Source organism: Ascidia mentula, chromosome 4 (assembly GCF_947561715.1).
Source record: "Ascidia mentula chromosome 4, kaAscMent1.1, whole genome shotgun sequence".
NCBI classification, from domain to species: Eukaryota; Metazoa; Chordata; class Ascidiacea; order Phlebobranchia; family Ascidiidae; genus Ascidia; species Ascidia mentula.
In genome coordinates, this window is record NC_138569.1 from 22,375,504 (window position 1) to 22,397,652 (window position 22,149).

At 39.9% G+C, this 22,149-nt stretch overlaps 2 protein-coding genes across 3 annotated transcripts; one reads left to right on the plus strand and one right to left on the minus strand.

Moving 5' to 3' along the window:
• The first annotated feature begins 4,791 nt into the window (after nt 1-4,791).
• Nucleotides 4,792-7,626, plus strand: LOC145897599 (transmembrane protein 120B-A-like). Its single transcript, XM_082985953.1, has 10 exons — nt 4,792-4,993; nt 5,120-5,238; nt 5,310-5,408; nt 5,464-5,523; nt 5,871-6,056; nt 6,309-6,374; nt 6,433-6,505; nt 6,739-6,820; nt 6,955-7,019; nt 7,103-7,626. Exons 1-10 carry the CDS (start codon nt 4,901-4,903, stop codon nt 7,286-7,288), a joined length of 1,029 nt encoding a protein of 342 aa, XP_082842079.1. The 5' UTR covers nt 4,792-4,900; the 3' UTR covers nt 7,289-7,626.
• A 146-nt stretch (nt 7,627-7,772) lies between these two features.
• On the minus strand, nt 7,773-14,723 carry LOC145898508 (kin of IRRE-like protein 1). Of its 2 annotated transcripts, none has more exons than XM_082986990.1 (13): nt 14,551-14,723; nt 14,244-14,420; nt 12,842-12,994; nt 11,998-12,132; nt 11,598-11,780; nt 11,272-11,374; nt 11,043-11,197; nt 10,594-10,808; nt 10,329-10,469; nt 9,974-10,208; nt 9,666-9,829; nt 9,254-9,449; nt 7,773-9,108 (listed from the first exon to the last, which is right to left on the minus strand). In XM_082986990.1, exons 1-13 carry the CDS (start codon nt 14,594-14,596, stop codon nt 8,420-8,422), a joined length of 2,592 nt encoding a protein of 863 aa, XP_082843116.1. In that variant the 5' UTR covers nt 14,597-14,723; the 3' UTR covers nt 7,773-8,419. The 2 variants fall into 2 exon arrangements, with proteins under 2 accessions (XP_082843116.1, XP_082843115.1); XM_082986989.1 differs by having other exon boundaries at nt 7,773-9,111.
• Between the last annotated feature and the right edge of the window lie 7,426 nt (nt 14,724-22,149).

Genomic DNA, 22,149 nt, shown 5'->3' on the forward strand with positions numbered 1-22,149 from the left:
TATATTGTCTGTGAGTGCCGGCGGTTATGCGAGGATTTCAAACTTCATTATGTTGACCGGAGTAAAGCTCTTTCTAGTCGGGCGTTCCTACTCTTCTGAATGAAATTATGCACAATTTTGGGTTTTGTGATAACCATACCTTGGAGCTCCAATCGCTTGTAGAGGTGCAACGCAATTTAGCAACACGCTTCTAGCTCCATAAATCGTCAAACATCTTTAAACCAAAATGACTTCGCGAATTGTAGTTACAACCGAATAGTAAAAATGTCTACCTAACTAATGAGAACAACCAAGCTTATTTCAATTCCAAGCTTCTTGTGCTTACATAAGTTTAGAAAACAAGTTGAAATGACGACAAAACAATTACTTTTGCAAGTTTTTAAGGTCCGATTAAACGAAAAATGGTACTATAGTTTCGTAATAATGCAACATGTTCGGTAACAGTGCCACGTGATAGATAATGCTCCATGTTTGGAAACAATGTTTAGTTCTGCGCGCTTGTTAACTGAACGTTAAAGCAAGTCCTGGTTGTTTTTTGTCCAAAAATTTATTGCGGTTGCGTTTATTTAGCCATCTAAACAGACAAAATTATTTTGGGTGGGGATCCCAAACGATGATGCCATTAAGTTTTCAGCACTACGTAACCGTTCAGTTAAATGTTGTTGTTTGATAGTGACTCGAAATACAAATTTCTCCCCAAATAATTGTTTGCGGTTTGAAATTAAACGACTTATACTGGCACCAACATCTTCGAACCACTTTTGCCACCAGCATGCACTGCAAAAAATGTCAACTATATGTTAATCGTTGGCGTCCAATCTTCGAAAAAAAACTATGTGAATTTTGCAATATCCCGAGCGTACCCCCGCACGCCGGCGTATGATGAAACAAACAAAGAATCCGCCGGCGCAAAGCGTGGGTATGGACCCGGCCTTAGGCTAAATTAAGTTATCATAGTAATTCAATCTATGGACTTTTGTAGATAACAATAGGGTTGGTCTGTTCGAGGTACTGCATACTGGTAACTTAACATTTATTCACGCCGCCCGTGTCGAATAGTGGCGTCGCGTGTCGAACACCTAGAATGGTGAAAAAGACAACATAAATCGACACCCTGGTTACAACCAATTAAAACGTGAGCGAACAAATTAACCAACAACTTCACTTCCTCACGCACAATACGAAGCCCAATCCTGTGATGTCTTCCCGGTTGACCTAATTAAATATAACAACGGGGAAAGTGCTAATTTTTCCTGGGCCCAAACTTCACATGTCCCAATTTCACGAAATGTCTGTATATGACGTCACATTTCTCGTATGTTATGTTGTGTTTACGTGGCATCTGTATTTTTATTAACGTCGAGTATTACGCCACGAACCCATTTCAACATACGGCGGATAACACGCTGTTTATTGTATGCACGGAAGACAGCTAATTATCCGGCTATTCAAATTACGTGACCCTTCCATCAACACAGCTGTCATTTCAAATGAGTCACGTATCAGTCCGAACCCAAACGACCCTGTATGCATTTTCTATATAAGCCACACCACTTTGGGTAAAACATGGAGAGTCATTTGGGAGTCATATAGAGAAACATAGAGAAATATAGAGTCACGGAGAGTCGCATAGAGTCATTTTAAGTCAAGACATTAAGTCGATAATTTTCAAGCCAAACAGACATACATTTTAGTACGCGTGGTTTGTAACGTTTTATTGTAATATTCGTGCGACTGTTATTTATGCATTAAACCGACAGATTAACTTTGGTTTAGATAGTAGCCTTTTTATCAGGAGTCAGATATACGGCAGTGTTAGTATTTTGTGCAGACGTTTTGACGTCTTCGTCAGGGCTTGTGTGATTCAGCCATACATAAATTTGGTGCCACCCAACGACGTGATATTTGAACGGGCATTTAAACCTTCTAATTAATAATCTGCGCAAATTATACAACTAACTGCAAATATGGGTAAATCCTTGTGTCTAAAAATTAACATTTGTATTAACCATAGATTTTTAACCATGTCAAACAAGTTTTTCAGACATTTCTCGTTGTTCTCCAGCAAGGACAAAGCTCGAAACAAACATTTCGAACAATAATGAGGTATGACGTTTGTTTTTCTCTTGATTTTATGCGCCTGATTGTGTAAGAAAATGCCAAACTGCTGTTAAGTATGTTTTGTCAAATGTCAAACCGTTTTTATAGTTATAAGCATAAGCAAGACCGTAGTGGTTATGTCAATCTCATTTTCGTTGATATTATAATGTTGTAATAACGCTTGCATCTCAATAAGTTTACGTCACACGCGAATTCACCTTGAGAAGTGTTTTTTAGATTTAATTAAATCATGTCCGAAACGTTAGATTATTTTCTTTAACATACGTCACTGCTGGCAACTTAGGGTTGATTGTGGAAAAATGGTTATAACATTGTCTGCTTAGAAAGTCCTCACGGAGGCATGACGTCAGCTAAGGGGCCTGACACGTTATTTCTTACATTGCGCAAACGAGGTCGCCCAGCCTGCATGCATTTTTTACTCATTTTATTTTGTCCCTCATTAGGAGAAACCCTCGTGCTAGTTTAGGGGTTGTTATGGCTATTCGAAGCAAGAGATTACTAATTAACAGCTTTCATGTATGATTTTTCGGCCCATTTATTAATTGACATGAGCTTAATGCAAATCTAAATCACCACCGTTTACGTCTGTAAACACAAACATTTCATTCATGTGAGGTAGCTGTAACGATATATCGATTTGCAACGAACCGCCTGACTTTACCTTGTGTCCCTTGTAAGTAACTGCCAGAATCGTTAAAGGAAATTGTATAACAGTTATTCTAGATTCGACATGGCTACGTGTTTCCAAAACGTTAATGTTTATTTAATTTTTGAACTTGCTGAAGGAAAATAGCAGGAGAAATGCACAAAATGACGCGAAATTGGTGTTATAATGCAAAAGCATTTGGGCAAGCGCGACATCTCGCGACCGTGTCCCCTCGACACAGACTGAATCTTTTTTTATTCACCGAGCAAAGACTCGAAGAGCATATAATTGCTAGTCGCAAGGCACATTAACACGCCACATTTTTCGCAAGTGATCAGACGTTACAAACTTGATTACTGAGCACTGAAGCCAGGCTTGGGAGCCGTAGGTAAAAATAATTCGCAGTGATTAACCTACGAAGTTCCAAATGCACTGGTAAAATTAAAAAGCGACTTATTTTACAGACCGCAGAAGGCATTCATCACTCTCTAAATACTGCGTGTCTATACAATGCAATGTGGGAGATTTGTGCATACGGCCAAGGCGCAAGTTACATTTCACATTTGCAAATCCTTTTTAGCCCACACTGACCGTCAAACTTTGCCAACTCTGCTCAGTACAAAAGCTTGTTCGTTTAACTAATTGGGATTTTTGAACACACGCCTCATGTCGAACCTATCTGTATTGGTATGCACGACCTTAACGGACAGTATAGTTACTCACAAGTTATGATAATCGTGTTGATTAATTTTTCGCTGTGACGATATTAGCGCTATAGTGACCTCACATGGCAGCAATAAAGTCCCTTATATGTCTCGTAAACACGAGCATTTCAATGTCACTCATTCATGTCCCCTGCGCGTCACAGTAGACAACAGAATATCTTGATGTACTATATTATAAATTTGTTTGTGAATTATAACTTTTATGTGTTTTGTTTTGTGTAAACATTAGGCCTAGATATAACGGCAGGATGTTCGAGTTTTTTTGACAGATACCAGAAGATACGTTGGTGATTACGTTCGAGTGTTCAGCACGGACATCTCAATATGTACGATTTTGACAACACAACGATCTCTGACGATTTCCGGTGTTCGTTTGACGCATATTTCGACGGCGTACGCAATCTTTCAATTTTCAACGATCACCGCCGTTTACACTCGTGCGGAAGTAACAGCTGCGATCAATATACGGGTACAACCAGGAGTTGAACAAGGAAGTCACATCAAAAGATATGGACAATTCGCAACAAGAACAAACATTCAATCTATCAAAGGACAAGATTAATGTTGAGGAACCATAAACACTTCGGAAAACATTTACGAGGACGGGAGTTTTTATGTATATGACGTCACATTTCTCGTATGTTATGTTGTGTTTACGTGGCATCTGTATTTTTATTAACGTCGAGTAATACGCCACGAACCCATTTCAACATACGGCGGATAACACGCTGTTTATTGTATGCACGGAAGACAGCTAATTATCCGGCTATTCAAATTACGTGACCCTTCCATCAACACAGCTGTCATTTCAAATGAGTCACGTATCAGTCCGAACCCAAACGACCCTGTATGCGTTTTCTATATAAGCCACACCACTTTGGGAAAAACTTGGAGTCATATAGAGTCACAGAGAGTCGCATAGAGTCATTTTAAGTCAAGACATTAAGTCGATAATTTTCAAGCCAAACAGACATACATTTTAGTACGCGTGGTTTGTAACGTTTTATTGTAATATTCGTGCGACTGTTATTTATGCATTAAACTGACAGATTAACTTTGGTTTAGATAGTAGCCTTTTTATCAGGAGTCAGATATACGGCAGTGTTAGTATTTTGTGTAGACGTTTTAAAGAACGCCCTACATGTCCAATATGCAGAGAAGCGGTAAAACACGAATGTTTATAACACAACACAAAAACGTCACACAAAACAAGACAATTTATGGGTCCATCGCAAGGTTTTCCCGAAGGGTGAAAATTGAGCCACTTAGCGGATTTGATTGAGGTATTAGTTTATCCACACGGTGGCGCTTTGTCTTGAACAAGTTTTCTTGTTGCTTTGGAAGTAAGAACACTGTTTTTCTGTTTTGTCCATGTCTTTTTGGTTGATTTATTTGCAACAAAAATAGTATGGAGGTTGCCCAACGTATTGGTGCTCAAGTGTCCTTTACAACTTGTCAAGAAGAATGGAATGCTTTGGGTCAAGATTACGACAAATGCATGGTAGTCAACAGCAACGAAACTTCTTTGTGAAATATAATTATCATTGAATATCTCCATTACCAAGTTCTATAAACGCTAGCATTGCATTTATGAATAAGTACTATCGACCAAAATGTGTTAATTAAGGATAAATATAAAGAATACAAGAAAGCAGCAGAAACTTATCATACTCTACGGAATACTTGCAAATCCCAGACTCAGCGGCAACTAAAAAAGATATCACTTATTAAGTCTGCACTGAAAAAGTTGGTTCAATGCTTTTTATTGCAATAATTTGATTTATGACATGATAAACTGTGTCAACTATGCTTGACAGAATTTCTGATAGCCCCGAAAAACAAGAACTTTTGAAACAAATTCATGAAAAGAAACGGTCAATTGAGGACATCGAAAAGTTTTTGCCCCGCAAAAATGGGTAATTTTTCATTTTAGGCTTTTATACAAATGATGTGTAAACAATACTTTTGTAGGTTTTATTTGGGTTTAATTGTTGGACAAGTGAACATGATTTTGGACAGCACCGCTGAAAAGTAAGCGATTGCCTCATTCTGGTTTCTGGAAATAATTTTTGTGTTTGTCATTTTTGCTTCAAATTTTCTTACTACAAAATGTGTTTTTATCTGATTATAATCATTGATAAAGTGATAAATAGCAAACAATTTTTTACCCTTGCAAATTTATTAGTTACATGAGGAATGCTTCTTTTCCAAAAGTTTCACATGTTGTTTTCATCTCTTACATATGCAGGTCTAAGTAAGACAGTTCCCCGAATTCTTCTCTAAATAGACTTAAAACATCAAATGTTAAGAATTTATTGTTTATTTTACATGTTTTTCATCAAATAGCAAATATTTCGTTCCATTTTATTTTTCTGCAGATTTCGATACAAAGATGAGTATGAAAAGTTCAAGTTCTACTGCAGTGTTACAATGTTAATATTTGCAATCTTTCTTAATCTTTTTTTAATTCACCGAGTTTTCGACGCTATGTTTTCTTTCTTATTGTTGTGGTATTACTGCACTCTCACTGTAAGGGAAAGCATTCTTATGGTCAATGGATCAAGGTAGATATATTACAATTTTTTCTAAAAATTAGGCATTTGTAAACAACATTCTTGTATTCTTGTTCCTTTTTAACATAACTTTCTGGTTGTATAAAATTTAATGTATTGTTTTAGTTTCTACAAACATTTGTGTAATTTGTATGGGCTTAAATTGTAATATCTAAAAAAAAAATTTGAAATTTTACTTTTTATATTTTTACAATGTTTCCCACCTTCTAGTTAATGCAATGTGTATGAAAATAACTTTTGCAGAATCAAAGGTTGGTGGGTGATGCATCATTATGTGTCGGTTGTCCTAAGTGGAATCAATGTTCTGTGGTAGGATGTGATTGTTTTGTAACATTTCATGCGAATAAACTAATGTATTTTGTACCAGGGCTGATGATAACGCATACAGAGAATTCAGACCAGTGTTTATGGCCTTTTCCATCTACCAAAGTCTTGTTCAGGTATGTGAGTCTACCTTAGCATGCTTTAGTAGCAAGGCACAAACTAAGTAACAGTCATTACCATGCATCACATTTTCATGATATTGTCACATAATTTTCTGCAATATTATTTCCACCTGAATTTAATTATGTTTATTTTGATTTTCATTCAAAACTTGAATGCCTCATAAATTGTTGGTTTACAATCATGTAAAAGTCGTCTCAACCTAATGTATGCGAATAATTGTTTTTAGCTCATGCAGTATTATTATCAAAGTGGTTGTTTGTATCGACTCCGTGCACTTGGTGAGAGGGACGACATGGATATCACAGTTGGTGAGACTTCTAATGAAACACTTATAACACTATGAATTTGAAACACAGTATATATTGTGTCATTTAGAAAATGTTTATCCATTATTATAGTATTGTTTAAATAACTTATTAGTAATTGTGTGTTGTACTTGTAGAGGGTTTTCAATCGTGGATGTGGAGAGGGCTCACTTTCCTTCTTCCATTCCTGTTTTTCGGACATGTGAGTTTTGTATAAACAACTTTCACCACCAGTGTTTCATAAGTTGAAAATAATGTCAATGCATTGTTTATTTTTCTCCACAGTTATGGCAGTTGTTCAATGCATATACATTGTTGAACATTGGTATCAAGTACAGATTTATTGAGTGGCAAGTTCCCTGTCTGGCATTTCTCTTTTTTGTGCTTTTTTGTGGAAATTTTTTCACAACCATTCTGGTTGTTTTCCAAAAGAAGAAAAAGCAGCACTCCAAGCTTAGAAAAAGTGACTAGGTTCATCACATCCTGTTGGTCACCAACAATTAACTTTTCCCCCAAATATCAAGAGCAAAATGTAGTGCTATTCGATGCATTACAATCTAAAATTTTTGCTAAAAAAAACCTAATATGATTTTTTGAAGTATATAATTTAAATATAATGATCGTCATGCTGTTGCAATCATATTTATTAAAACTAGCAATTGATTGTTATTATGCAGATGCTGCTTGTTTGATGAATGTTATTATTTAAGTTGTATTATCAGGGTAAGTGATTTGATCTGATCAAATGTTCTTGGTTATATCTGAACAAGACTTAAAACTTTCAGCAACATGTAATAAATTGAACTCACAACAAATTACTCAAGGCGTCCTGTTTTTGGTCCATATTGTGTATGAATTGAACTCTTTCCTGTGAATGTCATTAATCATGGGGTCTTAAGTGTTAATCTTGACTGATACATGTGAGTCAAGACCATGAAATGTTTAGTTTAATTAAAACAACGCAAATAACGAAGGAAAAGAATTTAAATGAAAGTTTTACGCCAGATAAAAAAAATTGCCATTCTTAAAAAAAATTCTGTATTGGATACAAAAGACATGAATGATGAACCAGGCATTGTCCATTTGTTGTGGAACAAAAAATAATTGTTACAAAGGAACAATCCACAATAGGGTTTTGTCAAACAATGAGTGCAGCATTGTGGAGGGGATTGTTTGCAGGGCTTTATCATGATATGAAGCAGTAATTTTAAGAACACAGTAAACACGATCAACAAGTGGAAAAGTACTGCTGAGTCATAGTGCAAAAATGACACAGCAAATACACGAGTTTTTTAGAAAAGAAAAAGAAACACAGCACTTTTACATAACCGAGGAGAGATCAAAACATTGACAAAAAAATCAGGAGAAATGAATTGAAGGCACTTTCCATTTTTCAGTGTGTAAATTGCCACTTACTATGTTACATGCCTTAATATATTTCCCGCGATAAAACATTTCTACTTAACTTTCTCAAACCTTCCTTCATAGAAATTCTACAAAACCATCACGAAAAAATATCTCCCGAGTAACCACGTGACCAGTTTCAACTTCTGAAAATTATGGGTGCCATGGGAATGACAAAGCTGTCCGACAGGGGCACGATCACACGTGGGTTGCCATTCGGGCTTGCAGAGGTCGAAGGTAGTCGGATGACCTTGAAGATTGACTCATGCGTGACGACATGCTGTTCATGCGCGCGCCGCTTTCGTAAGGTTCGATCGCTCTTGCTGCGACGGCGCTCGCACTCAAAGCCGACCCGCGCTCAAACTTGTCAAGCGATGACTGTGAAGATCCCCCTTGAAGTTGGTAGAAGGGATCAGTTCCACCGGTGATTGTTGACGGAATTGGAGTGTTCCGATTCCCGCCGAAGTTCGACGGCGGCCTGTAGTCGAGCACTGGGGTGTACGTGCGTTGGGGGAAGTACTCGGGGGCGAGTCTGTACGAGGTTGAGGCTGGAGCACTCGCGTCAGAAAGCTTACGTTCCAAATAATGAGCTGGGGGAGAGAAACGATCACCCAACACGCTGGCGCTCCGGATTGTGTTCGGATTAACCAAAGCGGTAGGGTCGTAACCATAACGCGAGGGCGACATCGTGTGGCTTGGATAGTGAGTAGGATAAGATGTTGGAGGATAATCTGGTTCCTCCATATACACATCCTGATCCTCCTCAAGATGGGATGGCATCATTAATCCTGGATTGTAAGAGTTGATGATGGAGGAACTCTTTGCTGGAGAAGCAACTGATGAGGATTTTTCTCCAGGCTGATTACTCCTGTTCCAGGAATGGGCTTCTGCTTGAAAATGAAGAAGACCAATTATTTGCGAGGAGTCAAATATCCGGAGGCGGTTTAAAAACGAAAAAAGTTTTATTAAAACGGGTTCAAAATTGTTTTCACTTTAAATTTTTTCAACTGAAATTGTAAGAATTCAACTGACCTTCAGTGTGATAACCGTCATCCTGCCCGGAAGTTGGGGTAGGGTTTGTGTCGTCACTTCCGTCCACCGACGATCCTCCACCCCCAATTTGAGAAGAACGCGGCGATCTCACGTTGAAATCCTCTTCCAGCTCCCTCTGGTGGTGAATAGGAATAGTTTCATCCTCGGTGTAACTCCGGTCGCCAAACTTAGAGCTCTGAAAAATGTCGGTTCAGGTTTTAATGGGTTTGTTTGAACAAGAAAGTCATCATGATATTCTGTAATTTCTAACTAAGAACAGGAAGTTTTGTTAGGAGATTGTTGGGACGGTTTGTGTCTTAGTTGCATCTTGGTTGAAGACCGACTCGTTTCTACCTTACCTTTATATGAACATATTTCTCAACGCAATAGTTCCAAAACACTTGTAACTTACCTTTGTGTTTTTCAATTCTTTTTCAAAGTTCGTAGATTTTCTCTGTCTTCTTGACTTCACACACAATGCACAAACCACTACGAGTACGATCAAAATGAAGAGTCCTCCCAAAGCACAACCGATCGCGGTACCTAGCATTATGACGTCACCGTCGTCACCCGCATCTGCAGAAACATAAAAAAAACTTTAAAAATATTTCACTTTTAAAATATCAAAATTTTGTTAAGGACGGTTTTCGAGATCCAACTTTAGTTATGATGTCTAGTTCGATCTGGAAAAATGAACAATATGACGTAACAATCACTAACCTTCCACAAGTATGATTTCCATGGAGTCGGCTCCGTACGAATTTTCTACAGCGCAAGAATAAGTGTGAATGTCTTCTGGGGATGTCCCGTATATGTGAAGGGAGGCCGACCCCTCCCCCACCACGCCCTGGTATTTCACTTTGCCCTCCTCCCCGGATATGACGTCACCAGATGACGTCACGCTCTCGTTGCCGCGCAGCGTAAACGTTGTTTCCGCGAGAGTCCAAGACCAGGTCTGTGGACAAAATATTAAGTTGGGATAAATAGGAAATATCCAAAATGCACTTGTAACATTTCTATGGGGTTTGTGGTCATAGTGGGGGAATTACCACAAGTGGAACTTTATGCCACTCACCACTTGTTCGATTCCAGGGAAACTGCTGAGTCGACATTCCACAATTGAATCTTCTCCAACCCGAACTTCCTGGCTGTGTGGACTCGATATAATGGGGGATCCCCTCACACGCAAACCGATCATTGCCTCGCTTTTGCCAAACTGAAAAATTGAAATTCCTTATTTATTTTGGTTTGTCACGAAAATCACATTTTGTTCTTTTTCGCAATCTCGTAGTTTTCAGTTCAGCAAATGTTGTTCGTGACGAAGGTAAAAAATATCTTACGTTTCCGGCGGTTGCAGCACAAACGTAACTTCCTCCGTCCTCCTGTTCGACTTGGAACAAAAACAAACTCCCACCATTCCCAAGGATGACGTCAGTTCCGGCTTTGTACCAGTACACCGAAGGTGGCGGGTTCGAATCCCACTCACAGCTTAGTGTTACGTTGTCACCGATTTCAAGGGTTTGATCTTGCGTTCCACTCACAAACACGGGAGGATCTGAGAATAAAACGTTTAAGTTCCACAGAAAGCTCATGTTAATTTAACCTTGTTATTTTGGTGGAACAAGAAACAGGCAATAAATGTATTGGAGCTTGATGCGGTTTAAACTTAAAAGATATAATTAAAGCATTGCAAGGAACAAAATTAATCCAATGAGTTGTTCTTCTTCTTACGATCACGTGTTTAGTTTTAATTGTTTTCGATCTCGAAAGTTTCATTGTTGAAACTCACATTTAACGTCGACGGTGACTTGATTGATTTTCGAGTAGCCAGCTTCATTCCTGCCCTGGCAACCCAGCAAGATATTATGCCAGTTCTTATCAACCACATCGATGTTAAAAGTTGAAGAAACAACGTCAGATTGAATCTCTCCATTCACAAACCATCTGAATAAGTTGAAATATATTAACTATGATGTGGTTAACGATGACTTGGTCTATGTTTTGGTGAGAAACCGAACCTGTACGATATAACTGGAGGGTCGGCTACTGCCCGGCATTCCGCTCGCACGTAATCACCTTCGCTGATAGAGGGCGGTAAAGAGACCGAGACGATCGGAGGTTCTGCGCAAATTTGTCAACTTTTATGCAACTTACAAAAAACTTGAAAACATAAACATGAATAAACAGAAAAGGTAATTGTATTCGTGGCAAACCAGATGGAGACAGCTCGTGTCGACTGGAATGCGACAAAAAGACAAATTAACTTGAGTTTAAAGTGAAACTCGGCTTGGTTTAAATGAACGTTATCTGCAAATTGTTCAACTCTTCGAACAATCTAACTCACTTTGTACTTTCAACTTCATCATGGCCGATTCCATTGTGTCCATTGCGTCACTCTTCATGACGCAAGCGTACATGTCATCTACGTCATCAACCGTTGGCGTAACACGTAGTGTGGAAGTTGTGTTAAAGAGTTTATTGGTAGAACTTATGACGTTTACGAAACCTTCGGTCATTTCAACTCCATCTGAGTGGAATTATAAAGTTGTGAATTAGAAATATTAAATGGTAGCCCCTCCAACCCTTATCCAAACACTGCTAAGTTTTATTTGTTAATTGCTTTACCAACATTTCAATCACCAGATTGAACATTGGTTTTAATTCGCGATGAGTGTTACGGTTTATCAGCACGTGTCCGAGCAACAGTTTCCCTCCAAGTAGAAACGATCACCTTCCAAACTTACTTTTGTACCACGTGATATTAGCAGCTGGCTTCCCACCGTATGCCCGACAAATAAAAACATTTTCAACATCGGCAACTGCGTTTACAGTGATTCCATCCTTCAACATGTTGTCGATCACAGGGCCGTTAGGTGGCACTAAACAACACAATTTGGTTTATATTTTTATGTTGTTTTACGTGTCAATAAATTTGGTTTGTATTTTAAAAACAACCAAATTTTATCAAAGAAAAAATTGTAAACAGCTCGTCATTATCGTTTAGATTCGAAAGAAATGAAAATTAATGTTGTCAGATTAGTATCTTGAAACTTTAAACGTAATCAAGCTTCACTTGCTAAACTGAAAGTCACTGAAACAAACGCTAGTTCGAAAACTAACATAGTGTAATGTCAAGTCATTATGACGCAAGAGAGGAAGGGTGCAAGTTGAAAGTTGATCTTAAGTCGTAGTGTGTGGTCTCAAACCTCAACCGACAACTAGGCGACCCAATGTCCAACCAAAACACGTGCACATGTTTCAAATAATCACAAGCCGCATTACTAAAATTGCGCTTTGTTTGCACACAAACTAGAGAATGCACTGGCGAGCTGAAACCTTCTGACGATTAGATCACATTTTATGCTTCGTTTACTAAGATGAAAGCCTCCGTATTTTCTAGTGTCAAGTTCAACTTGAATTAATTTGTTTTTAAATTGAAGTCGAATGGGCGGCATTATGTCGTAATAATGACCGGTTATTCGTGAAAACTATAAGTTAACCGGTTAAAGTGGAAGTGCTCATACGTAATGGAAGCGTACGACTACTTTGCTTATTACTGAAAGTAAGAAATATTGAATACAATCTTACCTAGCACTGTGACCGCAGCCTTCCGTGTTCTCATGTAATGCATTGTAACTTGGCATTCATACTGACTTTCATCTTCTTGCAAGTTCACGTCTTTTATATGAAGATTGTATTCGCCAATCGAAATATCACCAACCATCGAATATCGGTCCCAGTCTAAAACGAAGGATAATTATTTCATTGAAACTAGAAACATCGCAAAAATTTGAAAGTATAACGTGACATTCCCTGGAGAAAAAAATACAAAAAAGGCCGTCAATATCTAGAACTTTAAAACAAATAAATTGATAAATATATCAGTGACAACCCAGCAGTAATCCGTCTTTAAAATTACAAAACGGGAACCATGTTATTGGGTTTCACCAAGTTTGCGTATCACGTGACACTTGTACTTTAACTGGAGCAGAGAGGAGGGGGAGGGGGTACAGGTGGTTTGTGGGAGATCTGACCCAGAACCCCAGAAGTCTCGTTACTCCAGGTTACCCCGCCCTTACACGCGAGTTGTCTCCACACAACGTGCCGAGTGTTAACGGATGTTACCGCGCTGACCACATCGACAAAATTCATGCCGACCCCAAGTAAAATTTGCGGTTAAACGTCACCATGGTCAATTGTTAATGCACAAAATTTCGCTTTAATTAAACCGGAAACAACTTTGTTGAAATGATAATAGAGGCAGATAATACGACGGGATATGATAACGTTGTTGGATAAACGACCAACTTCAACCTGAAATTGGACACGTTTTGTCGAAGTGGCAAGACCCAAACCACCCAAGTCATTTACCCGTCGACTCACGTAAGCAGACTGAGCAATTAAGAAGTGTTTATGAGTAATTTGGTCACGAGCGGTTGTTCCGTTCCCTGGTGACACGAAACGCCCCGGACCACCGATAACTTGACCTAGTCTTCCAGTTAATTATCGTGTATTTATTCTTATTCCCCAGCAACCAACTACAGGAGACGGCGCCAATGCGTTCTTAACAATCTACCATTGTGTTTCAACAAACAACTGCGCCCAATGTTACGTATTACGTCACAGAGCGGGATGAGTTGCAGTTGTAATCGAATTTAACCGGCGGTAATGCATCTGCTATGTGCGTTTATTTAAGGAGGCTAATTGTAAACTGCGGTTCAGTCTGGACGACAATGTGGATCGGAATGTAATATAGAATGCCGGTGGTTAACAATCAGCAGCTGAACGGGGTGGATTTAATCCCAACAATTCATTTGGGGTTGAGTAACATGTGAGCAAGTGTTCCGTGCTTAAACCAACAACGTACTGAGCAAATTAAACCCACTGTGGGAGTCCGGATTCCATTAATTCACCCAAACCTTCCCTGCAACATGGCTCCGACGTCAAAAGTATTTTTAAACCTGTATCTGAATCCCCCCATGTGACTTACTGGAAAGATTACGGTCGAATCCGAGCGCAAAATCTCCTCGCGTCCACTGCACAGGGGAGAGGTCATCAGAAGGAAGGTGTTCCACCACGCAACGTAACGTGACGTCATCACCTTGTTTTACGGTGACGTCACTTGGTTCCTCGATGATCGTTGGTTTGGCGCACAGACAGGACGTGGCTGAAATGTAAAAATAATTTAATGTTTCGGTAGAAATTTTGCCTTTACTTGTGGAACAGAGATTTGTAAAGGATAGTTTGGGGCCTTTTTATCAAAAGGTTTTACTACAAGAGTTTTGACATAAACTTACCCAACATCCAGCAAGACACGAGCCCTGCCCACAATCCCACTTTCATTTTCAACCTTGTGTTGGAAACCTCAACTTTGTTGGAATGTTGGAGTAAAAAGTTTTCCTTCCAATAAAAATGAAAACTTCCGATCGCTTTGAAATGTTTCAAGCAAATACAACCTAATTATTTGTTGATTTCTGTAAAACAAAGACCGCCATTGTCTTGGGATGGAACATTAGACACGGAACGAGCCACAAATAATGCGGCTGATATTTATGACACGTGACACCACATATTGTGACATAACAATGTCGTGAATACTTGTTTCACGTGTGGACAGCTTGTGATGTAACAGATGTTCTCGTGAACGTTCCCCTGCATCTTTCTACAATAGCCGATATTTTCTGTTGCCAACTGCCCTGACCCTAGCAACAATGCTCTTTATATTGCTGTATGAACAACTTGATGACATTCCTATCCAATCAACATCACGTCAATTTCCAACTCGTTTTCCGACTGTTTCATGCATAACTACGTCCTCACCTGCCGGGCTTAAGTTGTGACAAGTTAATCCACCTTACAATCACCCCAACACCCTACAACAAATCCCCGAGCGAGTTAAAGTAATCCTACTTCTCACCCGCATAACAGCGAGGTTACGGTGGTTGAACTCACAGACTCCACTGACCCAATGTTTGAATCACCCCCCACCCACACCCGACTTTCGTTTGAAGATGTCTGGGAGATATTTAAGGGTTCCTGAGCCCAGCGCTTGGAAGGTAAAAAAACTGGATGTGCATAGAACCACGCTACTGATTCACAATAAGGACAGACATTAAAAGCTAGCTAGGGTGCGAGTTACTGCATACTGACAATTAATTCTGGCCCGCCAAACATTTCCACACAGATATAACCACGGTATAGAAATACACATACACACAACGCACACTGAATGAAGTCTCGCACACAAGCTACTGTTTTGCCTGAAATCAAAACGAAACTGAACTGAAACATGTTTCCTGTGGCTCAGTCCTCGCTAAAACCGACTAAACATACATATTTATTTTGTGAGAATTGTCTTTAGATGTTGTAAAGGTATTAGGTATGAGATAACTTCCTGTCCCACGCACCCAAGCAAATCGCTACATGTAAAGTATGCTAAACTGCCCAAGAATCGAACTATGGGTGTGACAACCAAGTGACGCAAAAAAGGGACTCAATATTTACTCGGTGATGGAAGTTAAATTTTAACCAAGCGTTTTACAGTGAAACGAGGCCATCAATCGACCGAGCCATTGTAATGTTCCGTCGATTGGTTTCAACGATATGCGACCAACAACCTTTGTTTAAACACGAGCCGTGTGGGCGATTCCCGACCAAGAATAAACAAACTCGATTGGACCGCGGAGACAGGTAAGCATTGTGACGTCACAAACTTTGTTTTAACTTCGCTCGCTGGACATCAGACGTTCGCCCGGTTACGTAATTAAAGCACGTAGAGGAATTCCGAGCCGAATTGGTCGCAATCGCTTAAAACACACCAGTTCCAATCAAGGAGGGATGTTTAAATCTATCGCAGATAATGACAGGTTTCAAGGATTAAACACGTTTCAAGACTGGGTAAAGAACAGCCTTGAACGCTAAGCTCTGATCCGATGAGCCGGCGGTCATTTCCCGTGACCGGACGCGAGGTTCGTGTTAAAAGTGAGGGGATGACCAGCTGCTGAACTTTCAAACTGCGTTACCGCACTCAAACGCCGAATTTTCAGCCAAGGAGCAAATATAGAGCACCAATCCCCGACCCTCGATGCCGTTTCTATTTGCTGATTGTCTTGCAAACATTTACCATGTCACGTGATCGCTATGGTAGGATAGTACGTCGGAATGGCGGGCGTTAAACCAAAAAAGATTTCTGATAAAGATAAAATCTTAATCAAAATAAGCTGTTGTTTTGAGCTTTTTTAAAGCAATATGGAATTGGTAGTTTTTTCTTGGGGGGAGGGGGGAGAGTTATTCAAGCGTAACAGCTAGGATTAAAGTAGGATCAGAGAGTTCGATTAGGTTAAACCAAAACCACGCGCCTTTAATCCCCAGGTAAACAGGTTGGTTGGTTAGATAAGATCAGTACACACAGAAAACAATTTTCAAGTCGGTAAAGATATGGTTTTTCTTATTTAACCTTTTCTCAAATGCATTTTGTCTACGGTACTCGAAAATCATATTCAGGCTAATTTTTTACGAAACACCTGATTTTGGCTTCGCTGGATTTAATAAAAATATGTCAATTGAAAAACAGTTCGCGAATGAGAAGGCGATGTAATATAACAGGAAAGCCGGGAAACGTGGTTCGTTGAACAAAACTTAATAAAAATCGTCCCCAGCCGAATGCTTCCTGCAAGAAAAGAAGGGAAATCGGCAGTCTGTTAACACCGCATAGCCCGGGTTTAGTCTGAACACCTGCGTCCAACCACAAGACAAGGATCCTTCCTCTAACTGGAGTGAATCAATTAACCACGTTTTGCCTACCACGCTTGAGTGAGCAAGCAAGTATGGTGTCGTGCGAGTCCCACGCCAATGCAGTTTAACCATGAAATACGTGTCAGTCGAAGATGACATTCCAGCCGTCTGAAATTGGATCCGAGCGAAAAATTACCTGGGCGGCCTGGGGCCAGTACCCACCCATGGACCCCATGTCATCCAGTTTACCCCCAATAATGCGTCATCAGCCCTATCCAGGGATGTTGTGTTAGAGTAATGCGCTTAGGAATTCTCAACGCGTGAGCTGGATTAGGTTGAGACGATTTTCTCACTGAAAGTTGATGTGATTCATTCTCTATGCAAACATTAACCACCCAGAAAGGAGGTCATGTTGTCAAAAGATCACTTTAACATGCGTGGTAACGCGCAAGACACTTACAAAGTGAGCCTTGTTTTTGAAATTGATTATATGCTGTCTGAATCGGATTTGAGATTACACAAATGCCCACAAGTCTAATGCACTTGAACACATCGCGGTCTGTCACATATCCACAAGACAACCTCTCATTTAAACTATCAAAAAAAAAACTCAAAACATGTTGGATAAACATTTGCCAACTCAAAATAAAATGCTGAACATTTATGTTTCTGATATAACCAACACATCTGCACATTCTACGATTGTCAATATTATTGCTGTGTTTTCAAACAATAACGTAACAAAGAGCTATCAAACGTAACAATAGAAATGTCGCACAAAATTGCGCCAAGTTCCACAGCTGAAGTCGTATCTCTGAACAACATGATCTCAACACGACAAAGCGAATTAAATTAAGGATGGCAATTAGACGGTTGGAAGCAGGCTGGAGGCGACACTGCGTAGCCCACTTGACGTAAATGATATTCTACCAAGAGTATTTCGGTGAAAGCCAAAACAGCGGAGCCAAGTTTTGAGAGTACCTTGATGTGCTTGAAACCTTAAGTCTAATTGACAAGCATATGACGTCACACCGTTCTTCTGGTTGTTTTCGGTCGCTGAAAACTTTGCGACAATACTGACTTCAGATATACAACACTAAATTCACCCAATTTTTCTAATTTTGTCAATTTAATTACGAATGTTAAATCCAACCAACTTTTTTTAGCAAGCAGCAAAATGCAAAAATTCGAAATATTATCTGAGGTTTTCGTCTACTACAAGTATCAGATAACCAGTGGAGACCAGACGTAACGCGACACAACGCGCTTTCGTGGCAGCTACAAAACAGGTAACGGCCACAAAGGCGACTTTCGTGGGAAAGTGGTTGATTCCTGCTACTAACATAGGATTTAACGTGTAGAAGTAACCTGTCCGATGCGTATCAAGTTGTAACTGGTAAAGGGTGTTCTGTTGTAATCGAAATCACGCTGCACGTGTGTACGGATGCTGGAGGCCCTGCTATTGTCGGTGGGGAGTTTGATGAATTGGAAGTCGTCGCATGGTTTTGTTGGTAGGAGACGCCAATAATGAATCAATAGACAAAATAAACACTGGCACCTACACTGAATAGTGGACGTAGAATGGGGTTTGGGATTTAATGCAAACAAACTTCTTTTCATTGTTGTTTTAATATCAACGCTTCGGTTATATTCACTTTATATTGTCGCCGAATAATGGAGTTTGTTATTTTAAATTTGTCTGAAAACGTCTATCGATAGAAATCATATGTTTTCTGAGTTAACCATAATTTCTTGCTGTTAAAATACGTCACAGTTTTAAGCATTCGCTTAATCTACTTTTTAAAGGAAGTCGACAAGAGTTTCACGGATTTTAAACCGAAAATTGCCGCCAAATTGCACGTTATCTGTGATGGGAAATCCATTAAAACTCCTGTAAGTCCGGATTAAAAGAAAGCAACCAAAACACTGACAAATGTGGAGATTACTCCCAAGTAAGAACGTGTAATTATGCCATGAGTTGGTGTTCCATCCTTTTAAAGCAACGACTACCTTCGGGTCACAAACGGTTTGAAAAGTCTGGATTACCCTGCAGACAAGTTTGATCCGCTGTCACGTTTGTTTTCAACCCTGTGGTGTTGCCGGGTACACAAAATCATCCAACATTAGATAAATGCGTGGAGGTTTAAACAAACCAAACTTAAGCAAATGCTTTGTAACTGCTCCGAGTATTTTGGCAGAAACGCATTTGCAGAAGAAGCCCCAAGAACACTATAATAAAAGTCAAACCAATCAACTAAGACAAAAAACAAAACAGTTTTGGAAGTTTTAGTCCAACCACATAATCCTGATTGATTTCATGTAAAATTAAACAAATCATATTTGTACCAACCATTGTTAACAAGAACATCGCGCTTTCCCAGAAGCAAAACATCGATTTTAAAAGCGATTTGTTCGATAATCGGCGAGTTAATAACAAGCAAATAACAATCCCTGACCATGTCGTTGCGTCGGGCGCGAGTTAGCGTGTGTGTGTGGGGGGGGGGGGGGGAGAGATAGCGAGGAACGGTTAATAAGGATTGGGTTTCCTCTGTCTCTGTGGACAGTTAGAATGGACAGATTGCATTCGGTCGATGTTCGGTCGTAACTACGAATACTGGAGTAAGGATTAGTAGAGAATGACAATAAGTGGAATGCTCCGAAATCGATGGAATATTGAAGAACATCAAACTATCGTGTTTTTATGACAAATAAAATTATTCAAATAGGAACATGAGATTTTTACCACAAATCGAAGGCGTATTTTTTTAGTTTGGAAAACTTTTAGACTTTTTGTTGTGGACTGAATGCTGACAACACAATATTCCGCCAGTACAAGCAATAAGTCTCGACAAGCAGCCTTCATGGTTCCACAAACACAGCAAATGGTCGAGGAAATATCTCTCCGACTTGTAACTCGTATTTATGTTTTGTCGCAAATTACTTGAGTCACAGACAACCCGGCGCTGTTCCGGTTCACCGAGAATTTCACCATATTTCCTCCGTATGTTATGGCCCTAAAACTTTACAAATGACCCACCACCTCCTGGGTGCATTAGGGGCCCGACCCGCGACCCATATCCGTAGGCATAGCGGTATGGATTTGGGGCCAATTAAAACACCCAGTTATGCTCAGTAAAGCGTGACGTGGTCAATAACGCGACCCATCAAGCGCTTGACAACACCTTTTCTCGTTCACAAGCTCCACGTCACTTAAAAGCGGTTATTATTGTTTGAAAGCTTTTACTGCTCAGGTATCCAGTGGTCGGGACAACGGTGGAGTGTATGTTCTGTCGGAAATATTTCGAATATTTGCTGATGGAGGAGGTTTATTAAACCGCAATATATAAATTTGGGGGTTTGGCAACTTTCCTTTGGCTATGTTAAATCCACGATTCAATGTAACAAGACAAAATGTGCATCATACGTAATAATGTAATGCCACATATCATGTTAGCCCCTTGCTTTCTGTTACAGTCAGACCCCTAGTGACTCACGGTAGTTTACGTAATGCGATGTGAGCTTGCTTCTCGCGCATCGTCGCCCCGCATTTAACGCGACCCGCTGAGGTTGCATCATGAACTTCTTGCGCTTCAGTAAAGCTTAATTAAAAAGTTGTAGGGATTCCCGCACTTGGCTTACTGGAAGGTGGGTTAATGCGGGTGAATTACAAATTACCACAAGTACAGGGAATATTTTGGCCATGTTTTCGATAAACACGCAACAACCACAACCCGGGATTCACAACAATCAAAATACACGAAGAATGAACAATTAAGTTATGTTTTTTTTGCTCCGATTCCAACATAGTTAATAAACGTGTCACAGATATTATTAAACACACAAGTCGCTCACTCAACCATGACCACCCACGCAACCTGTTAATAACACATGCAAGGTGTGTGCAGCCAAACGTGAAGCGACAAAACCGCCGTAAAACGGGGACCGGAAAAAATCCCCTCAACCCAAAACAGGTGGGACTGAACCCTAAACAGAAGCCTAACCCCTGAAACAGCCCCGGATATGTCTGTTTACGTCATAATGAATTTATCACTTTGGTAAAATGCCATATTTCGATTTAAATCGTTGTTTGGCGTCATCGAGTGTTACAGGAAAACGTCAATTCCCGACAACAGAAATGTAAATGCCGAATATTTAGTAAATAACTTTACTAAATCACATTCAATCCACAACAGAAAGCAATATTTTTACTTTAACCCAAATATTTTCATCCTTAAACGTAGACACGGATCTACACCATTGCCTCCACATCCCCATCCACACATTTACTAAACCACTCAATCTCACTCACGTTTTCTTGGCGACTTGACAATGAAATAAATTCTCTTCTGAATTACCAAACTGTTCAATTTCAAATATTCAGTCTGACACGCTGTTGTCACCACATCCTTTACTTATTGGTTTGCTTAAGTTTGATGATTAATATTTCCGCCTAAACCTTTCCCAGTGAAAATCAAATATCAGTAAACCTACACATCCACTAAAACTTTTTACATATCTCGCTGAATAAAGTAGCTCCCGGGTCCGCACGCACAAGTCTTCTTGGACTTGAACCACCAATACCATCCTCTTATTTATTCGAAACCTCAACACAAAATCCGTTGAAAGGTTTTCATAATTCCAGAATTCCCGCGGAGTTAATCAGGCCTGCAGAGGGCTTGGCAGACGCTCACCGTCGACCGCCTGACATCACCGCGCGAAGCTGCAGACTGCCTGTTCTAATCCTCCCCACAACGCGGATCGTTCCACAACCGTGTCGCGAAAAAGGCGCCGGTGGTCGACAAGACCGAACTCGCAGCGGGTTCGGGAAATCTTGATCTCGGCACGCTTTTCACCTCTCATGTAACGAGCGCGATGCCCTGGACTCGATAAAAATATGATCGATTTCCCCCGCATGTGTTTTGACTCCCAAACCTTTCCACGAAAACCCGCCATCAAAATGTTTCACCACAGAAGCTAACGTTGTCTTTTCAACTGATTCCTGCCATCTTTTCTCAATCTGTCAAAAAAGCTGCGGGACCTTCACCAAAACGCGAGAAATGAAACAAGATTGAAACATTTTGACGGACGGTTTAACTCGCAAGCACTTATTTGTGACAAAGAGAATGTTGTCTGTCAACACTTTGACGGAATGCAGTTACTCG

Bases quoted from the DNA above. Each gene is read 5' to 3' on its own strand.
- LOC145897599 (XM_082985953.1), top strand. From the start codon at position 4,901: ATGGAGGTTGCCCAACGTATTGGTGCTCAAGTGTCCTTTACAACTTGT. The intron at 6,057-6,308 runs GTAGATATATTA...TAACTTTTGCAG, and splicing joins CTTATGGTCAATGGATCAAG to AATCAAAGGTTGGTGGGTGA. The intron at 6,375-6,432 runs GTAGGATGTGAT...ATTTTGTACCAG, and splicing joins AGTGGAATCAATGTTCTGTG to GGCTGATGATAACGCATACA.
- LOC145898508 (XM_082986989.1), bottom strand. From the start codon at position 14,596: ATGAAAGTGGGATTGTGGGCAGGGCTCGTGTCTTGCTGGATGTTGG. The intron at 14,421-14,550 runs GTAAGTTTATGT...TTTACATTTCAG, and splicing joins CGTGTCTTGCTGGATGTTGG to CCACGTCCTGTCTGTGCGCC. The intron at 11,375-11,597 runs GTGAGTTAGATT...AAATTTGCGCAG, and splicing joins GATGAAGTTGAAAGTACAAA to AACCTCCGATCGTCTCGGTC.